The 19,002-nt window shown below is 40.3% G+C and overlaps 1 protein-coding gene across 6 annotated transcripts in view; it reads left to right on the forward strand.

The window, feature by feature from the left end:
• PDE8A (phosphodiesterase 8A) overlaps positions 1–19,002 on the forward strand; it is a 154,842-nt gene that overhangs the window by 100,439 nt on the left and 35,401 nt on the right. For all 6 annotated transcript variants that reach the window (XM_042039290.1, XM_042039288.1, XM_042039292.1 and 3 more), the window contains 7 exons: positions 10,144–10,200; positions 12,598–12,788; positions 13,961–14,017; positions 15,438–15,495; positions 16,897–16,985; positions 17,217–17,295; positions 18,634–18,771. In XM_042039290.1, the coding sequence (XP_041895224.1) occupies positions 10,144–10,200; positions 12,598–12,788; positions 13,961–14,017; positions 15,438–15,495; positions 16,897–16,985; positions 17,217–17,295; positions 18,634–18,771 (669 nt within the window). The remainder of the gene's footprint in view (positions 1–10,143; positions 10,201–12,597; positions 12,789–13,960; positions 14,018–15,437; positions 15,496–16,896; positions 16,986–17,216; positions 17,296–18,633; positions 18,772–19,002) is intronic.

The following is a 19,002-nucleotide window of genomic DNA, read 5'->3' on the forward strand; positions in this document are numbered from 1 at the left end:
CTCAAGTATCAGTTGACAGTTCCACTCAGTCTGAGAAACATGTATTCAACAGACAAAAATACAGTAATGTTTATTATCAGTACTGTACTGGCTGCTGTCCCACTGACTCTGCATTTATTCTACCTGCAAATTCCCATCTCAGAGACAGCGCCTTTGCTCAGAGCAGTTCCCAGGCAGGGTGCTGGATAGAGCACAAGGGAGTTTGTGCATCCTGAAGGTGGGCAGAGCACACCTCTTGGACCCTAAAGAATTCTGGTGATGTCCAGCAGGCTCACAGACATCTGAGCAAGCTGTGTGAAGGTGTGTGTGGCAGATGGCTGGAGAATAGGGAAGGAGGAGGAGAAGGAGGCAGCTCTGTACTGTCACCATCCAGTCTTGGAGGACTAAACTGGCACATCCAGGATGCCCACTCTATGCAGAGGCTGCAGATCTGTAAGATAAAGATAAGAGATGGCAGCAGGTAGAAAAAATTACTGTGGTCAGTAGTGTCTGAACTGTGCCAGCAAAAAAGATGTGTTACTAGTGACAGCGAAAAAGCAAGTTTATTCCTTAACAAATGGAGGTTTAGGACAAAACAGAGATCTTCTAGGAAGCCTAGCAGATCCACTGACTGGATTATTCTATTTTTGGGCTGTACTCTCTTGCTTTGCTTGGTCTGTTTGTGACGATTGCAGTGTTGGTAGATCAAGCCACGAAAAGTTTGTCTGGCATAAAGTGGTTGGAAAACTTCCTGGTAGACTGGAACTTCCTTTTAGTCAGATGAGTCTGTTCAAATCCAGATGGTTCAAAGAAAACTGTTGCTGAAATTTATATTCATAAGGAAAAAACGAAAACTGATAATGGAGTTCTGTTGTATTCTGATACATCCGTAGTCATCTCTAAAATAAAACTAGTAAGTGGTATCCACCAGAAAAAAGAGAACTAGCTGATAGATAGGAAACAGATTAGCACTTACTGCTGTACTTCAGGATCTTGCAGAATCACAAGAGAGCAAGCAGTTTTAAAAATATGAAACAATAGAACTACTGTGCCATATTTAAGTCTCCCAGAGTGCCGTGCAGCTCAACTGTTAAAATGCAGGCAGGAAGAATTTCCCTCTGGGCCAGAAGAATGTAGTATTTGTACTAAAGTGTCGGCTCAAGTGGGGGGGATGGAAAGCCAGCCACAGCCTGCCTGCAAAATTAATACACCTGAGGCAGCAGCAGGCAAGTGTGAAGTTCCTTTCCCGTTAGACAAAGATGTTGGTAAAGCCAAAGGCTGCATTTATTTGTTTGGAGTTATGAGAACCCCGATATATTTAATGCTCAGATTTTGAACACGTCTTGGCTGATGACCTGCAAGACTTACAGACCAATTTCTTCTCTGTTGACTTGGCTAGCTTTTGCATCTGGGTAAAAGTTCCTGCTGCCAACAGATGAGAGAGGATAGCACGCTGAACCTTTTATAGCAGTGCTGGTGTAGGAGGAGTGAGTTGGTCCCCAGAGCTCAGTTGCAGCTCTCCCAGCCAGTGAAATAACCAGACTTGTGTCAGCTGAGGGGGAAAAGGGAGAGGAAACAAGTCTCTCAGCCTCCTGGGAGTTGCTAGGCACATTGTTTTTATGTGGCTGCCTTTAAAGCATTTTGTGAGATAGAGTGTGGCTGGTCCTGATTGCAGAGGGAAAACAGAGCAGTCTCAGAGTTGTTGGAGCCCAAGGCAAGAGCTGCTGAAACTCAGCAAGTTGCAATATCCACCCAGGTGTGCTGTTCAGCTGCCCATGAGGTGCCATCTCACAGAGGCAATCACAAGCCTTACTTGCACGTAAGCCCAGAGTACCAGGGATGCCTGACTTTGCAGGACATGTGCTCTGAGGTGCAGGGTTCTATTCTATCTGACACTTGAATTTTGTCAGAAACAAATAAAACATGGAATTAGGTGCTAGTGTCTTAAAGATGACCTCTTTTTTTTTTTTTCTTCATCTGAAACAATTCCGTTTCTCCGTGTTGCACATTTTGTTCCTGTTTGAACAGCTGAAAAATGTTCATACTAGTTTTTTTTTTCCTGTTGCATTGATAAAGGCATCAATTTCTGCAACCTATGTATAGCAAACCATTATTATAGGGTTTAAAAAATTCTTCTAAAGTACAGGCCAGATCAGTTAAGCTGCTGTTTTTCTCTTAGTGCAGGATATAACTACAGATGCTCCACAGCATGCCCTCACCACACAGAAATATTTGACTATAGTTTAGTGAGCAGCCCAGGGATTCAATATGGGGAGACCTCACAGCCTCCAGACAAAGTTCTGTGCATATTTGGCCTGAATGGAGAAATTCTTGCCAGCACTTTCAGTCAGAAAGTAGGACCTTAATGAAGACCCCAGTGAGCCATCTCAAATCTTAAGATTGTGAAGACTTAGGACACTTTAAATTCTGTGCTGGTTGGTCAGAAGAGCATTTGGTGAAAGGACAACCACGAGGCACAGACCAACATTAAGGTTATTCACATTTGTTGTGGTGGAGTGTATGATTCACATTTTTTTTCTCTTCTAAACAGACAAGTAGATGGAATTTCAAGCCCAGTGTGCTTATACATAATATGCAGGTCTAAAAGGGGTCTTTAAATCAGGTAGATGCTGCAGCAAATACAACTTGCAGGATTTGAATAGTTTTTGATATGAGGACTGGTTTCTGTTCAACTTTATTCTCATTGGACAGAAAAGTCAGTGTGGATTAATGAGTAAATGGCTCTCTTTTTCTGACTTGGCTGATATATTCCATCCTTGTTTGCTGTGTGATTCGTTGAGAGTGAGGACTCTCGTGTAAGTATGTAGTGCGAGGTTTGCAGTTGCTTTGCTGGAGTTGTGTCTGCTTAGCTTAGACACCTACAGGACTGCTGTGGTTACCAAGATGTGATATAACTTGTTTGAATTATCACCAACATAATTTTGAATTTCAGAAATAAGTGGGTGTTTCCCAGGTATCAGTCTAATGGTTGATAATACCCAGTACTACCAGTGCCTGCTGCTGTAGGTTGGCCAGCAAGCAGGGGCACTGGATAGCCTGCCCAGGGGTGCCAGGGCTCAGCACAAGGAGGGCTGGGGCTGCCTCTCTCCCTTGGTGCCTGAGTTCCTCTGAATGTCAAAATGAAACCAGCAACCTCCCTCTTCAAGTTTGGAGATCTGTGCAATTGCTCCATAGGCACTCTAAGTGATAATGACATTTATTTTATCACTTCAATACCGTAGCAGGAGCTAAAAAAGTCCCCCAGTTTGTCAGCATGTTCTGTGTAAAAGTTCAGACCTTTACCAGTGACAGGGACTGCTGACTGGCGTTTTCTGCTGTCGTTGTACAACGTGACCACAGTGGGCCACTCATCTGGGCCAGAGGCCATCCAGGCCTTACCACAGTGAGATGATAATAAGAGTCACTTTGGGACAGCATCGTTAATTATTCCCAACCAAACTGAATGATTCACTTTTGCATGTGCTACGCTTGCAGTTTGATAACCAAAGTTTCCTGTAAAGAATAAGGGGAGAACTTACAAACAGTAGAAAGTGGGAGTTCTTGGTTATGTCTGAAGTGTGCAAGAAGGCAGCAAGTGTGATTTCCCAACAGCATTGCTGCAGTTCTGTTCTACGTTGGCTTCACTTACTGCACTGAGGAAATGCAGTAGGAAACCAGGCCCAAAACACAAACAAACAAACAAACAAACATATATAATCATGGTTGGCATTTGTGGCAAGCTGAACATACAGCCAAAAACCAGCTGTGCCTGGGAGAACCCTGGTGGAGCTGGGATAGTCCTCGTGTTCGCCGTTGTGTGCTGGCACTCCTGTAAAGCAGTCCCAGTCCCACCAGGGTGTAAACTTCCTGGGAGGCTTCCTCAGGACCTGGGTTAACACAAAAATTGCCCCCAGGCTGAGTAATGGAAGAGGGGCTGGATTTTGGAGCAGTAAAGGTGTTGTCAGTTCATTGGGAATAAGAAAGTGAGTCCCGTGGCTGGTTACATGCCCAGAGAGAAGGGCCAGCAGCCTGACGTGAGAGCTCTGGCAACTCATTACACTCAATAAAGCTTTTCTTCTCACAAAAACTGCAAGCTGTCAAAATTGTGTGTTGCTAATGATGTGAACCAGAGGCCAGAGTTTGGCTCTCAAGAGCTCATTTATGTACAACTGCTTCAAAAACGTGCACCAAAACTTAAGAAACAGCTTAAGAAAACAGAGTGTGTGTTACCCCATCACTAACTGTCTGCTGTATTGTTACGTGGCAGCAGTGTAGATAATTCTTCTAGGAATCAATTTAAAACAGGAAATAGATAAAAGGAAAACTTCACTGGCACAAAACATCGGCTGATCTGTAGGCCTTGTGACACAGATATAAATCTGTATTGTTTCATTCAGAGAGATGCATCAGTGAGAAAGCGATTGAGATTAATCTGAATGCTAGATTTTATCAAAGCACTGAGTCAGAATGGTGCTTTATGAGTTCAGAGTCTGTGGCATTTATCTACATCCTATATGAAGCAGAAATAGGAAAAAAATATCGAGGGCTGGAATTAGCAGGTTTCATCTGGGTTGAAGAGCAATTTTGGTAAATTTTAATTGCCTTTCAGAACTCCTGTCTTTGTATTTCAGCAAAGAATAAACTGACTCTGTACAGCACAGGGTCTTTGAAGGCCGAGTTTACCTTTGTCCTTGAATCTGTTGAGCAAAGGCAGAAACCTTGGACACTTTGTTCTATCTTATTCTTTATTGAAACTGTTGTGGCCTCCAAACAACAAAAGAAGGAGCTGCACAGAGCCAGACTCCCACTTCATTTACACTAAAGTAAATCCAGCATATTTTTCTTGTATTTGGTGGAATTGCTCTGGATTTCACTGTTGCTAACCAGGTTGGAATTCAGGCTGTGGACTCTAAAATTCATTTTATGCTCTGAACAGTTGTGCCCATTAGGAAGATCTGCTCAGACAGCATTTTACATTACCTGTACCGATGCTGAGCTGGTAACAAAATAGTGCTGTCAAAGTCTGCAAGGAAGACATGATCAGTGATGTTCAGTGTCTAGCAGAAAGTGCATGGAAAATAGGAAGCTGAGCCTTAGGTCATCTGCTTAGGTGCATTTCACTGGAGAAAGAAATAGGTAAATGAACATGGATTGGATTAGTATTCATGTACTTCAGAAAGTGGTAAATGTTATTATAAGCAAAGAAAAATGTGAACTGTGACACTGAACATGAAGACTTTCTTGCCCAGAAGTATGAGCTACAATGAGTCACAAAGCTGCTCTCTGTTGAGAAGGAGGCACCATGCTGGTATGACCTGGTTGGACAATATCCTGCACCTTGTCATGCCAGTTCGTAGGAAATTGTTTATTTCCCAGCCTTCAGCATCCAGGAGGATTTGGCTAAGGTCTCTGAGAAAGTCTATTATCATGCAGAATTCAAATTTCTGCAGCAAATAGAACCTGAATCAGTAAAAGTTAAAGGTATGGTATAAATCTATGAGTTCATTGGAGCTTTTGTTTTCTGGGGTGATAAATCTGTGCTTAAAATGGTAGGTTAAGAGAAAGGATTTTCTTTCCTTTGTAAAACGAATCTCTGTTTTTTTAGAATTATGAAAATTCAGTCTGTGTTAACAGTCCTATGGCTTCCAGCATATCTTGATAATGAAGACTGTTAAATCTTATTGTGATGAGTCAACCCATGCAGATTCATATCATGTATCTAGTATATGTAGAAATTTTAAGTATGTATTTTAAAATAAGAAAAAAATTTTTCTGTGATGTCTTAAAACATTGATCTGAGGAAAATGATGAATTTTGCTGGCTGTATTCCTTTAGGACCAGCAGTGAAGTCATATGTCTAATCATTGTAGCTATTTGTCATATATTACAGTGAGTCAGAGATTCTGACTGTCTGCCCACTGAACGCAGATGTTGCCCTCCAGCAGCAGCTTCCATCTGCAATCCATTCAGCAAAAGTTCGTGGCACCTCTTTGTTCACGTGAGTTGCAGGAAAAAGCAGCTGTGCTCACCTGGGAAAGGCCAGAAGAGCAGCAGGAGCAGAAGTGCTCCCAGCTGCCCTTTAGGGAGGGGTATTATCAGGAGGCTGTGCATGGAATGTTCAGAGTAGGAGTCATTCCTGTCACCAGCACAGCTCCTGCTGTGGCAGAAAGGAAGGGATGGAGCCCCGTGGATGTCAGGGGAGCATTCCAGCTCCCTGGGGCACCAGCAGCTCCCCACCAGCCCCTCTCATGGGTGGGCAGTGCTGCAGCAGCCGCTCTGCCGAGGGCTGCCTTGGGCTGCACAGGGCTCTGCTTTAAAACCTCCCACAAAAACTTCAGCAAAGAGGTGTCTTAAGAAAATCAGCTTCCAGAAGGAATGCATTTGTGCCTCCATAGCAGGAGTATTGCATTGAGTTAATAGCCAAAGGATTTTTTGGGAGCTGATTCTGCCCAAAATTTTAGGTGCGCTCTCCTTTCCAATGGTAAGAGATGTTTGGAGAAAGCCAGGATGCACCACTTCTAGCAAACAGGAGACCTATGGGCTGCAAAGATCTGTCCCTGTAACCAGCAAGACAATTTATCACCAAAGGGGGCATGTGAATCAAGCTGGCTTTATGTCCACCCTTTATTCCTTTCTGCATTTATTCATCGAGCAAGTTCATTTCAAGTTTTTCTAGCTGTCGGAAGAAAGCAAAAACAATTCAGCAGTGATGAACAGACCATTCCTGTAGATTCTGTTTGGGTAAAATATGAAGAATGACTCCCAGAAAGAAGTTCTTACCAGGTTATGTCGGGTCAACACTGAGTTTGTTGTACTTTAGTCAGATCAGTCAGAGTTGCGTAGGTCTGTATTTTTAGAGCTTATTTCACTTGTTTTTATTTACCCGACATTCACTTTTCTCAGGGCATTGGAAACATGAACTATTTCTATCAGCAATTTCAGTGTTTGCAATGTAGCTGCTACAACAGAGAGATCATTTCTGGCGAGTGCTGAGCTGCTCACAGCGGTCACTGGATGACCTTCCCTGTTGACAGCTGTCAATCACTTATGGCTAAGGCCATTGCCTTGGGATGGACCCCACTTTGTGCCAGGGCTGGGGCTGGTTCCACAGGACAGAAAATACAGTTTTCAAATAAGAAAGGCAGATTTGAGGAGGAATGAGTGCTACCAGCAGTGGTTCAGGGGATGTAAAATGGCTGCAGCTGCTGTGTGTGCGTTTGAAGAGCCGCAGTCACACACGCTGTTGCTTATGGACTTTGCGTCAGCAGCTCTTTGGCAACGGACCCAGCTCTATCACAGCCAGTTCCAGGAACCCACAACTAGTTCTACCTCTGTCTTCTCAGACACTCTTCCCAATCTGTGCCTGCCTGGAAGGCTGTCACATGCCTAAGTCATGTCTGCCAATCTGAAAATGTACTCGGGCTTTCTAACTAGGAAAGAAATTCCAAGGAAGAAGTAGAAAAAGGTGTGAGTGGATAAAGATGTGTTCGTGCAGTTACTATCCATGAGAGCTTTGGCTGTGTTTGGTTTCGTTGTCAGCTTGCAGCATTAGAGGTATTTTTTAAAGCTCATTTAGTTCAGCAACAGTTGAGAGTTTCTGCTAATCCTTGCTGCAGCCTTGATTTCTGACACAATACTTAATCAGCATGTTACTTCCCAGTGCTACCTGCAGTCACAAAAAGTTTAAATGATTAATCAAGTTATTTGAACAGATTTCAACAGGATTAAGAATTAACTGGAGTTCACCAAAATTTTCTGGCTGAGATGCAGACCAAGGCTTTGATTCTACTCAGGACAGCGAGTTAATGTGTAACAAGACAGGTTATCTCATCTGGTCACTTCTTGTGACTTAGGCTTAAATGGTGCATAGACAGGTATTTTCAGCGCAGCAAAAGCCATAGATTTCTGGCAGAAAAGTGTTTTTCAGGCTCACCCCTTCAAATACTTTGATGACTATTCATTCACAAACTTCTTAAAAGAAAGAAGCGTCTGAAAAGCAGTAACTGGCAATGCTGTGTTTGTCTCATTTGTTAGAATTCCCCTTGGGCTGGGACTGACAGTCTAAGGGTACACTGGCCTGGTAGATGGGGTTTTGCATCCCCCCAGATGCCAGTGAAGTTCAGCTCTGGATCTGAACCTCCCAGCTCAGGCCATCGCCCGGTGACACGGAGTACTCACTGTTTAATGCTGGCAGGTGGAGTGTACAAAAAAAAGTTAAAGGTTTGATTTGAAGTACAGTTCTGGTCAGATAAGTGACTGTAAAAGGTATCTTTTACTCAATTGACATGCTCCCTCCATGTTCTTCAGGCACTTCTGCTGATCCTACTGATTCAGGACAAGTAGTTACTACTGTCAGTAGTTACTGTCAGTAACACTGGTGCAAAAGAGCTGGATTCCCTCCTGCTGTGTGCATTATCAGCAAAAGTCTTTGCTGTTTTGTAGTGCAGAGTTTGAATAATTGGATGATATACCACAGGGGAGAGTAAAGCAGCTTGAATTTTCCAACTGAAGTGAGATTTTTTTGGTCTCAAAATCAGAAAAAAAAAAAAGAAGACTGGAGAGTATTGAAACTAAGCTGATCTGACCAAAATGATTGAGTCAATCTGAAGCCCCTTCATGTCATTTTAAGAGCAGCTCTTAAAGGCCCACTTAAGCAAACACTGTTTCCTGGCGTGCATTTTAGGCACTACGTTGCCATTTTTCCTCAACTCGTGTTTCTTGCTTATTTAATGTTGCAGTGATGACTTCCAAGTTGATAAATAAAATCACAAATGAGACACTCTCAGGGCTGAGCAGCGGAGCATTAAGGTCACAGAAGAAGTGGAGCATGCAATTCTAAAAGATTTTTCTGTGGGATGTGCTGATGATTCTTTAAAACTACTTATTGGGAGAATTATAAGCTGCAAAACAATAAGTCTGATCTTCAGGTGTGGTTTTAATTTTGAAAAAGAACAATCTAAAAATACCACCTTTGTGCTCAACAGCCCTTTTGCTTTTTTTAACATTTCAGTCCAGAGATGCCTTACATTTACCACTTACTGCATTGACAAAGATTATTTTCTTCTGGCTTCTTACTCCAGTTACTTTTGAAGAGTCTATATGGCTCCAAGGACCATTGGTTGGACTTTGTTTCCTATTTTGAATCGGGAACACTGTTATTCCTGCTTTTTAGTTTTTATTTCTAGGACAAGAGGTGAAGAATATTTAAGTACATTGGAAGTGCTGGTACTTGCCTGGTGGGAATTCCCAAAGAACTGAACCTATGTAATCCTGTTAGAGTCTCCTCTGTATTTATGTGTTTAACTCCTTTAGAAGTAGTCTCATACCAACTGAAGAGTCATTCATGTTGAAGTTTGATTAATGATTAATGATATAAAAGAGAAGCAGTTGTGATCAACAGCACTTGAGGTCATCGCCCTCCTTCCCACGAAGGGACAAGTGAGGGGGAAGGATCCTGGCTCAGTTCATGCATCCTAAACCAAACTGTGTTACTTGAACAGAATCCAGTGTGGGAATCACCCACATGCCAAAAGTGTGTGCCATATGACAACATTTTTGCAGGGTTTTTCGAAGCAAAGCTTCATGCTGAACACATGCTTCATCCCAACATTTCCCTGAGTTCTGGAACCTTCCCTGGAGGGGCTGGGCGGGCAGCAGGGAATGCAGCAAAATGCTCTTGGGGAAATTAAATCAGTGATTAAATAGCACCCCTGGGCCCCTGTTAGATGTGAAATTCGGGCACCTGTTACATTTGAAATTCTAAGAGAAGAGTTACGAATTTTTGCATTTCTCCCAGAGCTTTAAAGCTTTTTTGGACTTTAAAAGAAGCAATTTTTAAACACTTCCATGTTTTGCAGAACCGCTGGAGTGATACAGAGGATACGGAAAAATAACAATCTGTCTCCCAGACTTTCATGACTAATCTGTTAGTTTACATTTAAAATAACAATAAAAGACGACTTGAAGACCAGCTTGGTATTCCTAACTGTTAATGCAGCTTAGCATATGAATTTACTAAACCAGAACAAGACCTTCATGAAGAAGCAGCCTCATAATGGTAGCAGTATATGCCCCAGACAGTGGTAGATAAGAGAGATAACAGAGATAATTTTTCTTCTTCCTTAGGTATAATGAATTAATAAGTTTCTTTCTTATTTCTTCTAGGCACCGGTAACAGATGTGCAGTTTGGCCCTATGAGACTTCATCAAGATCAACTTCAGGTAACACAGCAGTCCAAACTGAAGTCTTGATTTCTAAAACATCACAGATGTTAGCTTAAAGTTTATGACTGGAATTTTTCGGATTACAAAGATCTTCACAGAGTATTTTGCTCCAGAGATAATGTGCACGTAACAGATTTTTTATCATGACATTCTATGTAATATCCTAAAATCTCTGCCTGTTTTCTCCAGCCGTCTCTCAGCTCATAGAGCTGTCTGTTCTTTCTGCTAGTTACCTTGTAATCAATTTAGTTTGTGCCTCATTTTGTATTTTACTGGTAGTCAAATTCTTAATCAAAATCTCATCAAACTGGTACTAAGACAACCAAACTTGCAATATCATTACAAAAGATATGAAGTGAGCTTGGCAAAAATGATTTTTTTTGCTATTCATTACTGACTGACAATAATTAATCCTCTTTTATCCCTTTATTAATAAAGGGCTAATGTCATTTTCCCCCTCATTTTGCCTGGGATGAACGTGAGGTTTGGAGATATATGACTCCTGTGGACTTCCTTTGGAAATCCTCCCATATCCCAAGGCATACTGAACCATTAATCATCCAAGTTGTTCCTCAGTCAGTAATTGCAAAATTCCTCAGTAGAGGCAATCTGGACCTAACAATTTGAAAATGTCTGTCTTAAGAACTGCAGTTCAACGTCTTCCTGAGCTATTGTCAGAACAGTGATATCATCAAAAATCAGATCTTAGGACATCCTCATTCAGCTGTTCTCCAAGTAAAATCAGACTAGTCATGGAGTATTTCTGCCCCCTGTATTGTTATTAATGCTTGTACCACTTTTGTCCAGTCGTAGACCACTCTGAAAGGCTCCTGATTTATCCTGGTAATATAGCTGGCAGGTGTGAGGGAAGAAGGTAGGCAACATCACATTTTTGCCAGAGTCAGTCGCACAACTCAGATCTGCTGACTTTCTGTGCTGTTGCTGAAACCCTTTCTTCCCCTCTTAGGGGTGTTATTGATTAACTTCACTAAATTTAGCCCAAACTATGACATGTTTTTGCAAACAGTTTTGCAGGTTGCTATAAAAGGAACCTGAACTGAATGTGTGCAAAGTTCTTCATTCTTACAAAAATATGCAGTACATGGAAATGTTAAGATTTACTGGTAGACATTTCACCAGCCTGGTCCAAAGTGTAACAGCACTGGAGTTCCTAAAATCATGCAGAATATAAACAGCAGTGGGATGTGATGTGAGTTACACGTGCTTCACTTTGCCTGACCAAAGCATCTGAGTGTGGTTTGATTGAACTACTGAAAGATTGTCTTGGGACAATAGGCCAAATGCTGGCTTAGTTATCCATTTTTCCCAAAAGGCTGCATGTGTTGAGTCATCCCCAAAATTGACACAGCATAGATCTGTTGTCTGCCATGCTGCATTCTTTGGGGCAAAAGAAGTTTTCCTCTGCAAAACATTACCCTGACGCAAAGCACAATCACATCAGTGAGAGGCTTCCTTAGCAGACTTTGTTCACCTTCTGTACTGTATTAAATCCTGGAATTGGAAAAGCATTTTAAGGGAATTGGGCCTTATCATACTTTCAGTCTGTAGGCATTGTGTTGATTTTAAAGAGGCTCAGAGAGATTAGTTACTGGCAATTACATGGCAAGTTAGGACAGAGCAAATACTGGCTCATAGGTCTGACCTCCAGTTCTGGGTTTCAGCTATGATAATCTCCTTCTGTGATATAAATCCCATGGCAGGCTTTGTGTAGGAGTCACACAGGGACACCCTCCATATACAGAGGTACTGCTTATGATTTCAGTCTGGCATGAGTTCCTTTTGACCAGCCTGTCTGGAATATCCAGAAACCCCACAGAGTGGGCAGATCCAGTGCTTTGGGGAATTAGGATGAGATGGAAAGCACATTTTTCATCATGCCATTGGAGCAGCATTAAATACTGATTCACACGATATGAACCATGGCTTGTTTGTTTGTTTGTTTGTTTGTTTTCCCTTTTCTGGAATATGATCCCAGAAAGAAAAATAAACCCCAAGAAAAAGGTTGCATGTGAGACAGTTTCAGTGAAGGGGACTCACTGTTGGTTCATGCACGCTGTCTGAAACACAGGCATCTTGTCTCAGCTGGTTGCCTAAGCTCTCTTTGTAGATAATGACAAGAGAGACAGTTCCAAAACTTGTTCTTCCCATGTGGATATGCATGGCTCTGGCAGACTGTTTCACCCACTTGAAGCACCTCTGTATATGGACAACTATAAAAAAAAGCAGTGGTCTGTAGAAAGCAATTCTGTTAAAAACAGTGGATTAAGCCTCAAAAGTGGCTTTAAAAAACAAGTTAAGAAGAGGGAGAAGTCACAGAATCTACTTTAAGTGTAAGATTTGTTGTTGATGATCCACTGCCTGTCTTTGCCTCAGGTACTTTTAGTGTTTGCTGAGGAGGATGACCAGAGTAATGGGTTCCGCTGGGCGTGTGACAAGGCTGGATTTCGATGTAATATTGCCAGGACACCTCAGTCTGCACTAGAATGTTTTCTAGATAAACACCATGACATTATCATTATTGACCATAGACATTCCAGATACTTTGATGCAGAAGCGTTATGCAGGTAAGCACTGTTCCAGTGTAATTAATGCTTAACAATACAGTTAACACGTCGTCAAAGCTTTTTTTGCTTTTATATGACTTCTTATAAACTCTATCCATCATTGATTTTTTTTGGCTTTGGACAGATGTGCACTGGCAGCATCAAATAATGTTACCTCAGTGCTTTACAGCTGATAGCAGCAGCAGCATTTTTGGTTGTGTGCTAGGGTCTCTGAAGCTTGATCTGGCTTGGAGCCACAGCGTACAAATTTGTTGCCATAATGAACTGTTGGGTATTTTTCTGGTTTTCTTTTGTTGTTTTGGCTGTTTGTTTATTTTTTTTCAAATACCTGGTTCCTTGTTTTCACACTAAATCAGCTGTAAAGATAGCATGTGCCACCAAGCACTTTAATTAATTCATTCTCTTCGTTTAGGTTCTAATTATTTTGCAATGTCACTTGCTGTTGAATAACTCCCAGTGAAAACAGGCAATGTTTGGTGTGCACGTTTCCATATCTACAACATTTGAAAATATGTTATGAAGAGCAAAATTGCAAACAGATTCCAAAAATAATTTTAGAAACCGCTGTAAAGTATGAAAAAAAGGAGAAAAGGATTTGCCTTTGTGAGTCTCTCCACAGAGACAGGACAGGCAGCAGTGCCTTGCTCCAGTGACTTTGCAGTGAAATTGCCCTTGGGAATGTGTCTAGACTGAATTCGTCTGTGGGGTGGGGTGGCAGGGTCAGAGTGTGTGCCCTGGGGACTGTGGTGGGGCAAAGGCTCTTCTTGCTGAACTGAAGGAAGTAGATAAGATCTTTGTCAGGCCAAGACTAGGTAGCAGTGCTGTTCCCCTTGTTGCATTTTTAACAACCTGTCCCAGAATTCAGTAAAATGCACTTGAAATGAGTGAGGCCAAGCCCTTCAAACAAGTTCATAATAAGCTGTTTCAGAGAGGATATTTTTTGCCATTCCCCCACTGAGAGTATCTGAGTTGTAGATTAATCTGTGTTCATGGAGTTTCAGGCATAATTTATTCTCTTTTCTTAGCAGCAGGCTTGGGATTTGACTTTTGGTTTGTTGTTAAACTATTTTAAAGAGATATTTTAAGCAAACAACTGTATGAAGATTCTGTAAAGTCATGTTTTCTGAAATGTGAACTTAAAGAAATTTAAATGGTTTGCTTTTTATTTAAAGGTCTATCAGAACAACGAAAGCCTCCGAAAATACAGTTATTATTTGTGTAGTACAAAGGTAAATACTCATATCTTTACTTTCACGTGTGAGCAAAACCGTAAATCTTATCATGGTAGAAGTAAACACTACATTAAAAAACCTGAATTAGAACTTCTTACTGTGCTAATAATATGTGCTGTACCACAGTTTTTACTATTCTTGACCATAGGATTGGGACAGAAATGGTTTAATTGTTTAATTGGTTAATTTCTGGTTTTTGTTAAAGAGTCTCACTTTGGGTTTTGTTTTGGCTTCCTCCTCCCGCTCCCCCCATCACTGCAGGCTTTCAGAGTATATTTCAAACAAATTCTGTAAAATCCTGTACAAAACTGTCCCACAGATCTGTGTTTTGAACCTTTCTTGATCTGCCTTTCAATACGATTAATCTCAGCAAAAAACTGAGATCTGCTGAGTATGAGAAACAATACAGAACAATATGATCAGTACAAAGTATCATCTGACCACAGAAGTTTTAAAAGCAAATGAGGTTATGACAGCTCAGTAAAGAACTACATATGCTGTTCCCCTCCTCCTCCTTTGAAAATATTACTAGTGTCATAAAATAATGTAAAACTAAAAAAATTTTTTTTAAAATTACAGTATATTTAACGAAATTAAATAACTGAAAGGTAATTTCCTCAAAGTATAATTTGGGGATGGCTGTTTCTCAGAAAACATTAATTCTGAGGTGTTGAAATTTCCCATTAAAAATATACCACCATCTCTACCAAAGAAAAGACCCTAATTAAACGTTTCAAGATCCAAAACTTCACGCATAAATAAAAGCCACTGTGCCATCTGCTAAACATGACCAGCTTCAATCTGCTTATTGACAGAAACTTCACATAATGGCCTTTCTTCCAGATTCCAGCCAGACATTCACATACATTGAAGTGTCTTTTAAGAGTTAGTGTGGCCAGATTATTCAGATACTTCATTTTGGAATGTGTCTCAAACGTGACTTACTAGAAGGCAGTGGGTAGGCAACACTAGGAAGTCCATCCTCATTCAGGCACCTTGAGTTGCCCATCTGAGATTTGGTACATTGAGATAACAAGTAATTTCTTAGAACTTTGGCTGTGTAGACTTTCAAGTACATTTCTGACTAATGACAGCATAAAAAATAAGGATCCAGTACAGAAAAAGTGGGAATAGTCCAATGACCTAACTCGTTAATTGGTTTCCTTGAAGCATTAGGGGTTTTTTTGATGTAAGCAGCTCACTACATGCATGAAAGAGAAGAACATTTTGGCTTATCCATGCCAAAGATGAAAGTTTATAAAAAATACAAAAAATATGTTTTATTCTTAGATCCTGTAAGGATCTGGCAGTATTGGCCTTGGTGTGACATCTGGGGTACAAGTAGATCAACGGATTGTGAAATTTGGTCTGAGTTGATTACAAAAATAATCTCTGACTTATCCTCCTTGTTTCAAAGGCACACTGATCGTGAAGAGTCATCAATATTTCCCCTGATCTCTGCTGGCTTCACAAGGGTATGTGCTATACTCGGCGGGCTTGCTCTGACATTTCCAAATTGTCATGCAAGAAACTCTCCAGAATTTTGGCTGTCAGTCACCATTTGTGTCAGTGATGCCACCTGTAGATCTTTTTGGTGCTGCTCATTCTTCTGTGTTCCAATTCTGAACATCGGCATGACACTCTTGGGACCATAAGAAGTGGGTCTGAGGCTTTTCTACTTCATACATTTATTTCAGGTTAAATACGTGATCCTTTCCTTGCAAAGTTGACATTGACAGAATTGATTAGTGGCTGTGGCAGAGCCAGAGAGCAGCTTGCAATGAACAACAGAATGTGCTGTGGGAACTTTCTTCTATCAAATGCCAATTCCCATCTGTAAACAGGCTTCAGATGCTGTCAAGTGCCATTAGCTATTGTTTGGAGACACCTGAAAAGTATTGCATTGAATCCGTTCCTTGGCAACTATTCCAGCTAAGCAGAAAAGGTGTTTATTAGAGTGTTAGTTAAGTGGGTTCCTTATTGCCTTCAGCTGACAATGGAACAAGAATGGGCCTGATTTAGAGTGCAGTTCAGAATATTTGGTTGTGCTCACCAGATTTTTGCTGTCCCATCACATTCCATTTGCACCCATCTGCTTATTTCTAGTAAGGTCCCAATCCAGGAAATGCTACAGCCTGAAGATAATGGCATTTATATGAACAGTCATTCCAGTGGGTACATGAGTAATTCAGCACAGGCTCTGAATTATTTATGGATCAGAGCCTTGGAGATGGGGCTAATGGCAAAGCATAGAAAATTTTGTTTAGCAGCTTTGATTGTGGTGACTTACCTGTGATAATCAATCCTCCCTCCCAACCTATCCATGTCCGTGGCAGTTCAGTGTGAACAAAGATTTAGGATTCAGGCTCATACCTGGTAAATATGAAATGGTTTTTAAAAAGTGAAAGATATTGAGACCATTGCTCTAAAAGCCCCAAAGTCAATAAAGGTATATTTGACAGGAGATTTTGTTTTCATCTATATAGACAGTTTGGGGTATTAGCAATTGGAAACTCATCATAATTTCAAATTTTAATTACTTGAGACCTGACAATTTTTTCACTGTTATTTTAAATAAGTAGCATGAAAGCTAAAATTAGATTTTTAAAAAATACATTGATCCTGCTGCCAATCACAGAGAATAAACAGGTTGGTTGAATGTCATTGCCATGAGGATCTGTCACCTTTTCAAAATGCAGTAACCTGAAAAGCTAGTACCAAAAAATAATCTTCTCCCATTGCTCATGTCCCAGCATGTTCATTTTTGGCATATCTACTCCTTTTCTGGTTCTTTAGCAAGCAAAAGGAAACAGAGCTTCAAATCCTTGCAGACAGGAATGTTTATTAATGAAATATTTCTAACCTTTTATTTGCAGAGATACATAGAAAATTCTAGTAGAATGGCCTGTTACAATGAGTTGATTCAGCTGGAATTTGGACAGGTGCAGGCACAATTCAAACTAAGGTAATTTTACCAAAAATCTTATCAACAAAAAAGTTCCAATTCAGCCACATCCTTAATAGAGTATTTATTTTAATTTGCAGTAGTTAATTATAGAATGTCAGTTCCCTGAAGAAAAGACCTTAATTGCTAAACTACAGCATTATTCAGTATGGAGTTGTAATGCTTTATTATCATATATAAGAAGAATTAAATGGATAAAAATTTTTGGATGCCTTTTTCTTTTTTCTCCAGGGCATGTAATTCATTATTTACAGCATTAGAGAAAAGTCAAGAAGCCATTGAGATCACAAGTGAAGACCATGTAATACAGGTTTGTTCCAGTCATAAGTACAGAAAATTGCTCTGTATTTTATTTCTCTATGATTACACTTACTCTTTCTTACAGCACAAGAATCTAATCTAACTTAATGGTTCTAAAAGATTGAAGTGGGTTTAGCTGTAGAGTAGAATTTTCTCAGAATTTAAAGTGTCTTGCATAAATCAAATAAATTTTAAGGGAGATTGTTGTTTCTGAATGAATAAGGATTTACTCTCTTGTTTTTATTTTTTGTTTTGATTATCTCTATTATTCATTCTTCCTCTATATCAAGAATGAATGCAGCCACTGGCTTATATGCATTCTTTTCCAAAAATATTGTATGTTAATTTGATGCTCCTTAAAATCTAATGGATGTTCTATTTAAATAATTTTACTTTTTCTTTTCTAAAATCTGGTACTGTTGGATGTATTTTTGGGCCAACTGTTTTTGAATGTAATCCTCTTTTAGAAATTTTTTTAAAACAGGGAAAAGAAATTGTGCTTAGGTTTGCAGTTCTGAAAACCATGATCTTTTCAAAGGAGTTAGTTCCATCCCTAGCTATGAAGCAGTGAGGAGTGATTTTATTATCAATAAAGAGCTTCCATCTAAGCCTCCGGGAATTATAACATGCATACAAATTGTACCTTCTTGACCCAAATCTTGACAGTGGCAACTTCATTGAAGGATGTGCCTGCTCCATCCCTTTTACAAAAACAACAGAACACATCCTGAAGTTGTTTTAAATATGCTTTTTTCAGACCAAATTTTGTCCCTCTGCTGACAGCCCCAGAGTATGAGAGAGCTGACACAAAAACTGCAGTGAGATGCAACATTCCCTCTAGGGAGAAACTGCTTTATTAAATTCCACTTCTGCTCTGCTTGGCTGGGCTTTGCCTGGACAGGGGAATAGTGATGGTTGGCCCTTAAGCATGATAAGATGATGGATTTGACAAGAGATATGGCTAATATTCCTATGGTATCCCACCATCCAGTTTGTGATTTGTAGGAACACTGAGGTAGGTTTGAGGTTTATTGGTTTGGGAACTGACAGAGCCCATTTTTCAGGAATTTATATTGTCTGTCTAAACTCTGTGGATATGTGATACTCAGCTGCTTGCATAATTTCCCTCTCTTTGCTGACATGCACACACACTGCTCAACTATTCTAGCATGGAAATTTCCTGGTTTGCTTCACAAAGAAAAAAATGTGAACATCTCTCTCAGGAATAGAGCATGCAGACATTTATTTCGGGCTGGGAAAGAGATCTCCTGGTTAAACAAACAAAAAAGGGGATTCCGTTGTGCTTTAAGTATAATGTTGAATCGGTATTTGTTTGTTTTTATTTCAGTACGTCAATCCTGCTTTTGAAACGATGATGGGCTATCAGATAGGTGAACTAATAGAAAAGGAATTAACAGAAGTGCCTATAAATGAAAAAAAAGCTGATTTCCTAGATACTATTAATTCCTGCATAAAGATAGGAAAGGTGAGTAATGGCGTTGTATCACTTTTATTTGCTACCTGGAAAGGTTGTTGTGGCCCAGCAGTGACACACATTGTGACTTGCAGCTTCACAGACACATAGCATTTGCAACTTACTTAAAACAAGAACAGGAAGTAAAAAAACGTTCGTTTTTTTCAGGGCTTCTTTCTCTCTTCTTGCTTGGTAGAGGTACTTGTTTTGCAAAAATAAGTGACTTTCTGCATTTCTATATAA

The sequence above is a fragment of the Corvus kubaryi genome, unplaced genomic scaffold, assembly GCF_017639235.1.
Source record: "Corvus kubaryi isolate FWS band 111438036 unplaced genomic scaffold, C.kubaryi_AGA036_p1.0 37394, whole genome shotgun sequence".
Classification (NCBI taxonomy): Eukaryota; Metazoa; Chordata; class Aves; order Passeriformes; family Corvidae; genus Corvus; species Corvus kubaryi.